General features: G+C 47.5%; 1 protein-coding gene across 9 annotated transcripts in view; it reads right to left on the reverse strand.

Moving 5' to 3' along the window:
- MTMR3 (myotubularin related protein 3) overlaps positions 1 to 13,193 on the reverse strand; it is a 145,579-nt gene that overhangs the window by 14,793 nt on the left and 117,593 nt on the right. For 4 of the 9 annotated variants that reach the window (XM_068563273.1, XM_068563274.1, XM_068563275.1 and 1 more), the window contains 8 exons: positions 11,335 to 11,530; positions 10,353 to 10,538; positions 7,571 to 7,741; positions 6,208 to 6,353; positions 4,027 to 5,440; positions 3,259 to 3,312; positions 2,802 to 2,912; positions 2,240 to 2,328 (listed from right to left, as the gene is read on the reverse strand). In XM_068563273.1, the coding sequence (XP_068419374.1) occupies positions 2,240 to 2,328; positions 2,802 to 2,912; positions 3,259 to 3,312; positions 4,027 to 5,440; positions 6,208 to 6,353; positions 7,571 to 7,741; positions 10,353 to 10,538; positions 11,335 to 11,530 (2,367 nt within the window). The remainder of the gene's footprint in view (positions 1 to 2,239; positions 2,329 to 2,801; positions 2,913 to 3,258; positions 3,313 to 4,026; positions 5,441 to 6,207; positions 6,354 to 7,570; positions 7,742 to 10,352; positions 10,539 to 11,334; positions 11,531 to 13,193) is intronic. The other 5 variants (XM_068563281.1, XM_068563282.1, XM_068563276.1 and 2 more) reach the window with 4 other exon arrangements.

The following is a 13,193-nucleotide window of genomic DNA, read 5'->3' on the forward strand; positions in this document are numbered from 1 at the left end:
GGCCGGAGTCCAATGGAACTGCCTCTGGGCTAATCAGATGAGAGAAACTCCCAGCCCAGCTGGGGAGTGAGGAGCCTTGCCCAAAGGCTCAGAGGCAACAACACGAAGAATTGACTGCTGCCATCTAGGACTGCTTTTGCTGCCAGCATGCGAAGCCAGGAGACAAGCAACCAGTGACACATGCTCAGGGTGAAAAGACAAGAGCACAGGTGAACACAGGTGCACACACACCCTCTATTAGACAAGGATGAGTTGACAATGGGTCACTCCCCTGCCCCCATGCATCTCCAGGGAATATCAGCTCTACCTGAAGGCCTGACTGCACCCAGGCCCCCGGCCTCTCTCCACTCCTCCATTTGAAAGCCCAGCTCTGATGCGCCTGTGCAGCAAAGGTCTGCACACCCAAACTGATGCCCTTCACACTACCAGGAAAGGGAACTGGCAGAGGATGAGTTTCTGCTCACCTTACAACCTCACCCCACTCTGGGGAGGCCCTAGAATAGTAGACTCCGAAGAGTCTGATGCAGCCCGCCAAAGACTTGGGGCAAGCATCTAAAAGGAAATCCTCCTCCTTAGCCAGCATCACTCACTACTTTTTCATTTATGCTCCTCAGAAAGGAAACCCACTGCTGGATTAAGGACCACTTAAGCACAGAAGAGAGAATACTGAATACCCTTTGGCAACAAAATACCACCAGCAAAAGGAAAAGGCTAGACAAGGAGCAATGGAAAGACAGAATTAAAACAAACACAAGACTTCATCTTCTAGAATGCAGTGAGTACTTCACAACTCTGTTTCTGAAAAGCATGAGTCAGCAACAACTGTGGTTACAGAGAAAAATTACCTAAATCTATTTCTAGATGTGTACATTTATTTAACATACCTTCTGGAATTCAGCTTAAAGGCCTGACATGAATTTGATGAGTTAAGCTTTTCTATCTGACTTCTTTCAGGGGATCCTGATAGACCCTACGTGGAGTTTTCCCTTAAGTCTTCAATGCTAACAGTTCTCTGGAAAGACCACCTCCGTTCAGTCCTGGGCTTTTTTTTTTTTTTTTAAAAAAAAAAAAGCAGTCATGCTGTTTGACTTGAAAGTCACAAGCATCATTCTGGCATCTAAGTGAATGACTGACCCAAACAAAATAGCTCTAAAACCCCTCAACTGGCTATTCCACAAGACCAGCCCCTGCTGAAGCACCTCTTCTTGCCATAGGCAAGATGGCTCGGCTGACCTATGCAGTCAGCAGGGGCAACCACGGCTGCAACCTGACTCAGCTGTAATGGTCTCCTCAGCTAGCTGCTGTGGTCCCCCCACCCCACCCAAGCCCACCTGCTTGCCTGCCTGCACTCCTGCCCCAAGCTTCATCCCAATGAGTGCAGAGAGGGGGAAATGGTAGCGTTAGTGTGGAGAAGTTACTGTAGGTGTGCAGAAATCACAGACAGGTTGTTGCAAATGCTCACCACGTTTGATCAACACGGTCAATGTCCCTGCAAGGAGGGGAGAAAGAGCTCAGAGAAGAAGCCAACTAAAGACGTTTGGGCTTGGGGTGAGGGTGGGGAGATACACAGTCCTAGAAGCATCATCACTAGACAAAGAGGTGGTTCCATTTTCAATCCAGGTCCATTCATGTGGGTGGGCTATGTCACACAGTTCAGATAAAAGTCCTACCCCAAGAACACTGAACATCCTCCAGTCACCACCCCAGCTGGGGCAAAGCATCCTTAGCCACTAACTACCCCAACCCAGAAGGAAGAAAGAAGTCAGGAGCCTTATGGATTGAAGACTATACCCTAAGCTATTCCCACTAGTCCTCCAACCAGTAAGTACGCGGTCAGGGAGCGGGGGTAAGGAGTAGGAAAACGAAGTTCCCTGCCCACAGCAGGAACACTGTCTTTGCTCACAGCAGCCGTGCTGAATGGGAAGAAATTGTATTCTAGGAATAAGAAATGGCGGTGTGGGTGGTGGCGGCAGTTGCTCTACCAATCCAGGAAGCAAAATAAAAAAGGGACATCATTTTCAAAACTTACGATCACTCTAAAATGGAAGAAAGACACCCAGTGCAGTTCTGCAAACACCAATTTCAGAGGCACAAAAGGTGAGTCAGGGTCCTGTAGACCCTGGGGTCTGCCTCAGAACACTGCCAGCCAGCTGCCTGCATCTTTCAAATCTGCAGGCTCTGTGGACCAAACCTCAGCCTCTATACCCCCACCCACCCCACCACACCCTCCCAGTGGCACCTGCAGTGGTGCTTCCTGCTGGCAAGCCAGAAGGCGCTGTCGCATGCATAGCAGTGGGCGGCCAGGTGGTCAGGGAGCCAACGGGTCATCTGTAAAACGGATGAGGCCAGGTTAGTGACAGGAGATGGGCCATCCAGCCGGAGCCAACAGAGCCATGCTGGGGGCAGCAAGAGTCACAAGGACCACACTGGCTCCAGTGGCACCAGCCCATCAGGTCTGATGTCAGCAGTACAAGAAAGGCGTCCAAATCGTTTCCCTGGAGGGGACTCCAAACTCCCCTGAGATCAAGTGGCAGGCAATAGCACCCTGGGTCGCTATGAGAGCTGGCAAGGCTCCAGTTCATAGAGGCAATGAGGAGAGAGGGCTGGCCTGCTGCATCTCCCTTGCTGAGAAATTCTAGGCTTGATGGGAATTCATAGGTGCTGAGATTCAGAGAGGCTCAAGGCTAAGTGTGCTGTGTGGTCATTCCTTAGCCAGGGGCAGGGGGAATGGATGACGGGGGTAGAGAAGAACTGCAAAACAGTTGCATGGGTGGCACTCAGAACAGGGGCTGAGCCTGTACCTCCGTGTCCTGTTTATCCACCTGCTCCCAGCTGGCTTCAGAGAAAATCTCTGTGCTGCAGCGAGACAAACAGTTCTGATCCAGAATGCTTTCCGAGTCAGGAATTGAAGTCTGTTGGCAAACAAACACAGCTGAACAGAATGAACCTGGTCTCCTCCCAGAAGAAGAAAGGGCTTGGCAAAGAAGGGAGCACTGGGGACTTTGGGCGGGCCTGGGTGTTAGGGCTGCTGAATCTCTAGGTGCCTCAGCCATCAAGAATTGGGTTGAGCAGGTTCAGAGACAGACCTGAGCTCAGCTGGAAGAGAGATACACAGATCTAAGGTTATGTGCAGGGATTCTGGCATGGAAAGATAGGCCTCGGGTTCCAGGAAGTGAGTAGGGCAGAAATGACCAGGATGAAATGGGAACTCAGTGTCAGCTGCTCCAGGGGGCCTGTCAATCCAACCCTGCCACTTACATGTGTGTGTTGAAACTGAGTGCTTTGGGCATGTCCTCCTTTCTCTGAAGGACTCTTTGGGAAAATGAGAAACCATCATTAGTATAAAGGAAAAACCAAGTCAGTTTGAATTGAAAGTCATTGGACGAGCCCGCCTTTAATGTACGCTGACTGCTTCAGAGCCAGACTCACACTTGTCCTTAATCACGTTGAGACTGCCTCCTTGAGAACCTCCCCTCAGGTACCACCACTCCGGTCACCAGGCTCCATCAGTGCTAACTCCCAACAGTGCTACCTCTCCCCATTTCTACTGCCATCACCTGCCGCAAGGTAGGTACAAATATCCGTTTAAAAAGAACTAAACCTTCACAGCTACAGCCCATGTTACGTTTGGGGGTTGGGGGGTGGGGTGCAGCGGCTAATTGTTCCCTAGCTACTGGGGTAGGACAGGCACTATGATTTCACAGGAATATTTGACATTGCCCTACAAATGTTATTCTGCCCAGGAGTTCACGCTTTTCTCAAGGCATGATCCTCTCTCCAAAGAGAACTGACCAACCACATAGTGAGTGCTAACTCTCTTCCTTATTCTGTCTAGACAGGATACTTGTGGAAAGTAAGCAAGACAGGAAAGAAAAAGAAGAACTGCCAATCACCTGGCTGAGGTTGATCTCCAGCCTCTCTCAATTCTGGAACTTTCCAGTTCTTTCAGAAATCTGTACAAAGGGCGCCCCGGCTCAGTGTGCCCTGTCTCCTTGTGCAGCTATGGAGGCACCATGGTGTACTTACCACTTCATCCCCAAAGTCCCCATTGAAGCGTAGGGAGCTGGTCAGGTACTGGCTCTCCAGGCGACTCCTCAGCTCCTGGACTTGTTTCTTCAAGGTCTCCACTTCCTGCTGGTGGCCCGACTCAATCTGACGCAGGCGCTGTTGGATAGTGTCCGTGTACACAGGCATGCCGTCGTCGTCCAGGTGGCTGCGGGAAGGCTGGTCAGGGCTGCCAGTTGCAGACGCCCTCCCCGAGTGGCTGTGCAGCCACTTGTGGTGCAAGTTCCTCGAGTGTAAGTGGGCAGAGCTGCAGCTTGTGGCAGACAGCTGGCGGCTCAGTGAGTCCTTGCTCCTACCAGTCTCCCCATTGGCGCAGTGCCCATTCGGGGTAGGGTACTTCTGGAGGGTACTATGCCCTGGGGGCTGCTCTGAGGCCTTATTTTCAGTCTCTGGAGCACCGTTGCACACAAGCCCCTCTTTACATTCGGCTAAAGGCAAGGCACAAGGAGAATGCGCTGGGCTCTGGGTGCTGCTGGGGGAAGTCCTATACACCAGAGATCCCACTTGGGGCCTCTCAGCCAGGCTCCTCTCTGAAGGCCTGGGCTCCATGGCTTGAGGAAGCTCCTCCTTGCCACTGAACCTGCCACTGCTTACCCTGGCAGGTAAGCAAGGTTTATCATGGCCTTGGGGACCACTTTCTGACTTCACTTTATCTTCCACTAACATGTCCATGGAACTATCCGCGTTTGGTCCTCTGGTCTCAAATGAAACTTGGGAGGGCAGAGAACTTGACTGCGAGGTACCAGAGCCAACTTTTACATCTACTGAGATTGGAAGGACTGCTTCCTCCCTGTCCTGTGTGATAGCTCCTATTCGAGACTGTTCCACAGGGACCTCCTGGGCATCCTCTCCCTGGGAGGGCTCCTGTAGAGAACTGGGGAGAATACTGTGCCCACCCTGCTGCTCAGGAATACCCTGTGAGAGCACAAGAAGGCTGGTGCCTGGATGGCTCCTTAGAGCAGCATCACCCAGTTCTGGCTCTTGATGAAGCACAATGGCTGGGAGCTCAGGGGTCTTCCCCCTGCTCCCCTCTTCTAAAAGAGCCTCCTCTTTGACCTCCTGCATCCCCCTGTGGGCAGGCTCCTCTACCCCACTCTCCTCTTTGGTGGCCTCTTGCAGGATATTCTCCATCTGCCCCTCAGCTACTCCAGCTGCAACAGACAGCTCGGCACCACCCAGCACTTTGGCTGGCTTCCCCAGGCTGTCAGGATCCAGAAGCTCCTCTCCAGGACCAGCCAGAGTGCTCAGTTCCAGCGAGCGACGGTGCTCCTGCCACTTCTCATTCAGGCTTGGGTCACTGCTGCGCCGGCTGGCTAGAGGCACTGTGTTCTCGCAGGCTGTGGTCAGATTGTCAAATGATCTAGTCTTTGGTAGACTAAAGGAAGGAGTTTGGGGGAAATGAGAATATGAGGTTGTTCACAGGGAAGTAGGAGACAACAGGTTTTAACAGGCAGTCATTTCATAAACGGCTCCATTACGGCTACTCAAGGAGCCATGGCGCATCTGGAGTAAGGCTCAGACTGCAGGAAGGCAGAGCTCCAGGACGAGTACTTCTATTCCTCTGGCACCATCCCTACCCCATGCCCAACACATACAAATAAGCTAATAGCAAATGCTATTTTAAAAAGATATTCTTCATGATACTGCTGTGTTTCTCAATTAGTGGCAGAGGAAAGTAGCACTGCTGATCTTCTGATATTACAATATTTTAAATTCTTATTCATCAGTCTGCATTCAGTAAAGCTAATTCATAGGTCTCAAAGCCAGACTGTCTATCATCTGACGGCATCTGCCTTTCAAGCCCAGGACAGCAAGTCACAGCAGGGAGGCAGGAGCACAGAGCAGTGGCTGAAACTCAAGCCAGAGGGTCACAAGGAACCCAGAGGATATGCTCCATCACTGAGAAACTGCTTGGTGCATGCAAGAGAGTGATGTAGCAACAGGGCCCAGTACTCTTCAGGAAACAAGGCTCTTACAGCCTCATAGCCCAAAACCCTTATACCTTCCCTAAGAAAACTTCAGAGATCTAAGAAAGATGTGTGGAACCAGACAATGTCATGATCTCCAACCATCCCTGGATGCATCCCAACACAGGAGTAACCCACAAAGGACCTGCAGTCTTGGCATCAGCCCCAGGCTCACCGACTCAGAGGTGGATCATCAGGGCTGGTGCCAGGGGCTGGGTATGGTGCACAGCTGTCGTCCACGGGGGTGGACGGGGATGGGCAGGGCAGGTACACTGCACTCCACAGCATCAGGTTACGCACGTGGCACACAGGGTACAGCACCTGAAGAGAGAGCAGTGGACACAGGTTTAAACAACTTCCAACAAGTCTGTTAGAAATGTCTAGAAATGAGGGTGAAGAAGCAAGCACCAAGCAGGAACGCCCAGCAGTCCTGCACAATCTCCAAGGGGCATTAGCATGAGTGGATGCAGCTCTATCACGGGGGGTGGTGGGTAGATGGGACATTTTTCACCTGACAGCCTCTGTGAGAATGAAAATCTAAAAAAAATTCTTTAAATCCATTTCTCATTAGTTGTTTCTTAGGTCACCTTTATTGAATGACTGGCTTTTCTCAACCTAATTTGTTGCTTTTACTGCACAAGAAAATGAGTCATTCTGCTAGATGGTGATAGTTCCCTAGTACAAAAGCTTGGCTTCAGAACACACTGTCAAACCTGTTTTATAGGATCATCTAAATTAATCAAGTTAAAAGGAGGGAATTTTCTTCTGTACTGTTACTTCCCCAGCAGGCACAGGAGACAGAGGAGCAGCTAGCTTCAATCTTTCCTTGGACTACTTAACTGTAGTAAGAGGTTTATTAATTAATAGTCCAGCAAATCAATATAACCTCTGATTAGCCTCCTTGTGACTTTAGAATTTAAGATGCATTCTGACAAAAGGAACATTACTGTGTACATTACCGTGTACCAATGCACAGATATAAGTGCCTCCTTTTCTCTGCTTAACAGAAAGTGTTCCTTTGAGGAACAAAGTCTTAAAGGGCCTGCCAGTTCTCCATGTGAGCAGAGGATCACACAGACACACTGCTGGTGTCACACACAGTTTTCTGCTGAGACAGATGCTGCAATGGGTATCATTGCCTGTTGACACTGGAAGGGTGCTGGGGGCCTGCACCTCCTTCTGAGCTATCAGGGGCATCCAGGGAATAACTTAAGTGCCTCCTCCACTTGTTAGACAGAACATGCTAGAAATAAGTTAAGCTCTGGCAGAGGTGCCAGAAAAGATTCATGTCTAGAGTGGCAAAGTAGAGATGTTTGTTAAATCAAACCACCCTGAACAAAGAGCAGTCAGAAGCAGGGCAGAATAACCAGAAAACAGGCCTTTCTCAGGACAGAGTGGTTGGGAAAAAATGGAACTACTCCATCCAGAGACAACTGAGATGGCTTCGAGAAAACAGTCACTTCTCAAAAAAGATCCCATATGTCCCCATCCCCAAATTCATTCTGCTGATGAGGGAGAAAAGACTAAAGAATACATACGGCTTCTGACTGAGAGGAATACAGTAGGTTTTTGAAAGCCTTGTTGCCCGCCCGAAGCAGCGACCACACAGAACATGTCCGTTCCTGAGTATGTTTTTCCCCTCTCTCCTTGGCGTTGTTGCACAGGAATGTTCCAAAGAGGCAGGAATAGGTATGCTGCACCAGTTTCACCTGTGGGAGTCCAATATGAGGCAAAATCAAGCAATGGGTACACCATTTTCTGGGAGAAGGTCAGCCCAGCTAAGCCACCTTCCCCGACACCCCTGATGTGCACTTCAGTTCACGCTTGGTAAGGATGGGAGGGGGGGGACCCAAGTAAGCCACCCAATCGCAGACTCCTCATAACCCCAGCCACCATCACTCCTAAGTCAAAACAGCAAAGACAGGGGTGTTGGCACCCCCATCCTCTTGGCCTCCCTTGTAAACAGTCTCCAAGGTCCCAAGTTAACAGCTACCCATATAAACTGGACATAGGAGCAGGTCAGTGTGCAACCCAAGCCTGAACTTCTAAACAGCTTTTCATTCAGCAAGTTGCTACTGAGCATCTCACATACCCCAAATGTTTCTGTGGGTGCTGGACAGGCAACAGTGAGAAGACGGCTCTCCTGCCCTGGTAGAGCTCGCTCTGGCTGTGGGGGGAGGGGTGACCAGTGCTATGGACAATAAGGCAGGGTAAGAGGGCCAGAGCACATGCAGGGCAGCGTGAGAAGGCTCACTGGCCTCTAGAGACCTGATGGAAGTGAGAGAGCAGATCATACCAGCCGGGGGTGGGAGAGGAGGCTGCTCCAGGCAGAGGCAACCGCCAGCACAATGGCCTTGAGGTGAGTACAGGATTGCAACTTCTGAGGAACTGACAGACATTGCATGAGGCGGAGGATGGGAGGAAATGAGCCTGGACAGGCTTGCAGGCCATTTTAAGGACTGTGGAGAGAGCCTTGGAGGACTTGCAGGCCATTTTAAGGACTGTGACTTTTATTCTGTGTGAAAAGCAGAGTCATTGGAGGTTTCTTGACAGAGGAATGATACGGTCTGTATCATGTTTTAGAAGGATCCCTCAGGCTGCTAGACTGACTCGGGAATTGGGACAGGAGATGTGGTGGCTTAGACTAGTGCTGGGAACAGCACAGGTAGCAATAAGTTATCAGGTTTTAGATATATTTTTAAAGCAGAGCTGCAGAATCTGCTGACAGACTGAATACGGAATATGAAAGAAAGGAGAGTTGAGGATGACATAAAAGTTTCTGCCCTAAATGAATCGAAGGTTTGAGTTGCCATTTGGTGAGATGGAAGACTTCTGGAAGATCAGTTTTGGGCTGAAGCCATATGGAAATCAACAACTAAGTTCTGAACATGTTAAGTTTGAAATACCATTAAGACATCCAAGTGGAGATACTGAGTAGTCACAAGTGGATGAGAGCCTGGAGTTAAGTGGAGAGAGAGATCTGAGCTGAAGACGTATACATGTGGGAATCACAGAGAGCAATTAAAGCCAACAAACTGGATGAAATCCCTAGAGAAGGAGGCTGAGCCCTGGGGCACTCCCAGCATTCACAAGTGGGGAGGGAAAGAGGAACCAGCAAAGGAGACAGAAAGGACCAGTTGGTGAAGCGGAGGAGAACTAAGAGTGTGTGCTGGAAGTCAACTGAAGAAAGTGTTTCAAGAAAGGAGTGATTAAATTGTGCCAAATTTTAATGATGGATCAAAGAAGATGAAGGCAGTCAAAAGGTACAAACTTCCAGTTATAAAATAAGTAAGTTGTGGGATGTGATGTGCAGCAGGGTGACTGTAAGTTAGTAATACTGTACTGTATATTTGAAGGTTGCCAGTAGAGGACATCTTAAAAGTTCTCATCACAAGAAAAAAACTTTGTAACTATGTATGGTAACAGATGTTAACTAGAATTTTGTGGTAATCTTTTAGCAATATATACAAATATCAAACCACTGTTGCACACCTGAAACTAATATAATGTTATCTATCACTTATACTGCAATTAAAAAAAAGAAGGGTGATTGAAAACTGATCACTGTATTAGAAATGTGAAGGTCACTGGTGACCTTAACAAGAGCAGCTCTGGTAAAGTGGTGGAGTGAACACCTGACTGGGCCAGGTTTAAAAGAGAACGGGAGGAGAAGCGTTTGAGAGAGTAAATGTCAAGACTTGAGGAGCTCTGCTGTGAAGAAATGAGGTATGAAAAATGAGATAATAGCTAGAGGGGGATGCAGGACCCAGAAACGGTTTTGATGAAATAGGAGGCACTATACCATGCTTGTATGCTGATGGCAATGATCTGGTAAAAAGGAAAATAGGCTGACGCAGAGGGCAGGGAGGAGAAATGCTGAAGCCATGAAGCTGAGCAAAGGAGGGGGGTGGAAGCTGGTGCACAAGTGGAGGAGGGGCTGGAAGAGGGCAAGGATAGTACATCCTCCTTCAAAGGACAGGGAGCAGAGAGTGTGGAACAGACGCAGGGGGGTTGGTACATGGACTGGAGGGAGCAGATGAAAGTCTATTGTTTCTATTTCTAACTACTGTTTAGTGTGCTTCTGTCCATTTTAAAAGTTATGTTTAGAAGAACTCAAAGTTTATGTAAACTTAGTACACATGGATTCACTAAATAAACACCTGTTTATTACTATTGTTTTTTAATTAAAAATGGAAGAATGGCCCCTCAAATTCTAGAAAAGATGCAGTTTCATGTGAAAACTGGCCCACTAACATTTGCATTGATACCCCTATGAATTTAGAAGGTCCCCAAAACGAAGAATCACAAGCCCAAACTCACAAGGAATGCTTCATTGAACTCAAAAGAGCACGGAAATTGCCTCTGAAGCTGATGAACACAGTCAAGCCACTGTAAAAACACTGGACAACGCTCGTTCAGATCATCCGAGTTCTCCCCATGACCACACCGGTCAGCAAACTTGTGGCCAAAATCCAGCCACTCCATCTCCACGAGGACCTGGAAACCCTGCGGGGAAGCACCCACGAGAGACCCATTTGTGCTTGTCTATCCAAACTATAACTGTCCTGAGCCTAATGTCACCAACAGTGATCCCTTTTAACACCCTCCCACTAAGCCCACCAGGAGCCCCTAACCCAGCCCCACGGCCAAAGGATGGGACACAGGCTTAGGGCAGTTTCCCAATTCCCTCAACTCCATTCCATATCACCAAAAGGGTGGTAACTAAGCATTTATCTAAGTCTTTGTTGAAACTATTTATATTTTTAGCCCTTCATTCACTATAAAAAAGTCATACTTTTTTCCCCCTTAATTTCTTTTTTATTTTTTAATTTCTATCTTTCATGGTATCCTTACAAAGCCATGTTTGTAAAAATCTTTCCCCATCCCAGATTTACATATATTTTAGGGGACCTTTATGGTTTTTCTTATATCTTTAACCCAATAGGTGATTATTTCACAATAGGGTTCTTTCTCCACAGAACATTGTGGTGATATACAGACCCATTACCATAATAAGCATGTCAAGATCCTTCTATAGAAGCCCCACTTTCCTGGGGTATCCAAGTAGATACTCTGCAAAGGAAAACATGTCTGTATTCTCAATACCTTGTTATCCACAATCTACCCCCTTTTAAGAGGCACAAGCACTGTGGTACGTACCACAACAATTTAGCTCAAGATAAAGGAGCAATGATTCAAAACTAAAGAAATTTCACTTTCACTGGACCTAGCCATCTCAATCAAAACTGATCATAAAACCCTCCAAGGTTTCCCCCACTCATCCTAAAGTGTCAAATCCTACCTCTATGGTTCGGTAATAAGGGTCCAGCAAGAGCTTAGCCAATGCCACAATCTGGGGGGTGCGGTCCCAGCCATCCGAGCAGTGTGCTAGCACTGGTCGTTGATCACGATCCACAGCATGCACTACCAGAAGTGCTGACTTCAGAAGCACAGACAGGTGATGGAGCCATTTTGTACTTTCAAGAGCTGAGAGCCAACTACAAAAATAAAACAGAAGGGGACAGGAAATGCTGATTTTTATGATATACTGGGTCATGCCAAATACCAGTCATATTAAAAAGCAATTCCCAAAGACTTTTCCTTCCAAATAAAACACACAGAAAATCTCTGTGTTTACAAAGCATGTACAAGGATGAGACCCAAGCCCTACCATGCAATAGAGGACAGCCTTCGAAATAGGACAGTAATTAACAGGGCCACCTTTTGTTCCAAAAATCTTATAGCTTATTTCCCAGAGAGAATTAATATTTAATATTTTTTAGTCCATAATAGGTATATCTACCCAGTATAAGAAAAGTAGCTCTTCCTGGAATCTTCTCCAAAAAAAACCAAATAACAAAAAACACAGCCACTCTGAGATGGAAAAGAGAAAATATTTATATTTAATGATCAGCAACTCTGCCCAGCAAGTTCTCAAAAAAAAAGGTAAAGAAAACTCAAATATAAGTATGTCTGTAATAAGATACAAGCTAGATGCCACATCCAACACTGCAGACAACATTGCTTACTACCCACACCCCAACACCTACCACTGATCAAGTCTTGAATGTCTATGGATTAAAACTGGATGGGCCCACACTAATGATTTAGACTCACACAAATTAGTACGCCTGTTGCTACACAGTTTCTGGGCTTAGTACTGACTGGATTCAGCAGGGATCTAAAAGAACCTTTTTTTGAAAGGCCTTCAGGAAGTATCAGATCCCAAGAATGGCCCCTTGGGAATAATCACAAGCTGATAACAAATGGTTTTTTAACTGTGTTGACATTTTATTTCTTGTGCCCTGTCATGAATTCTACTCCCCAACCCCCCCAAAAAGCTCCAATTTCTCCAAAATGTGATCAGATTTGTAGTTAAGACCACAGTCTAGTCCTTCAAACTCTGAGTTTGAGGAGAGAATAAATACTTCTGTCAGGGGACTATGAGAAGGCTTTTGCCAAGACTAGCCTATAAAGGCTTATTAAACCTTGGGGAATGAGTATGAATTTTTGGAATAGTCCAAAGAGAGGGTCTTTCCAGGCAAACACACACCAGAATGTACTGCATAAGCATTGGCTTCACATGGATTTGCTTGTTCTACCAACCAGACTCTGACTCCTCAGTGGGCAGACACTGTGTCTCAGGCACAGCTATACCCTCCTTGTGCAGTGCCTAGCACACACTGAAGGTTCCTACTTTTTAAATCGTGGATAAAAATTCTATCTCAAGACCTTCTATGTCCTACTAAATACCTGAGAAACATTTTTTGCTGGTGGATTGATTATTTATTCTCATTCCTCACACAGTCTTGAAAAAAAATAAAAGATGAGGCTTAGGAGAACGAATACTAACTTATCTCCTGGCCTCTGGAGAAACAGTAAATGAGAACCTGGTTCTCTTGAACCTGACTGAATCATTCTTACGTACCACTTGGTGTCTTCCGTCCATGCCTAACACAGGAGCTGCACTCCAAAATCTGCCAACGGAGGAGGTGCGCTGAGACTCCAGGCTCCCTTGTCCTATTCTCAAAAGCTGAGGTAGCAACCTAAGCATGCTGTAGCCCTCTACGGCCGCAAACAAGTGTCAGGAGGCTCGCTTATAAGCTGGTCCCGCCTCTCCCATAGCTTCTTTTTATCCACAAGGGAAGCTTCAGTACTGCA

Source organism: Eschrichtius robustus, chromosome 14, assembly GCF_028021215.1.
Source record: "Eschrichtius robustus isolate mEscRob2 chromosome 14, mEscRob2.pri, whole genome shotgun sequence".
Lineage (NCBI taxonomy): Eukaryota > Metazoa > Chordata > Mammalia > Artiodactyla > Eschrichtiidae > Eschrichtius > Eschrichtius robustus.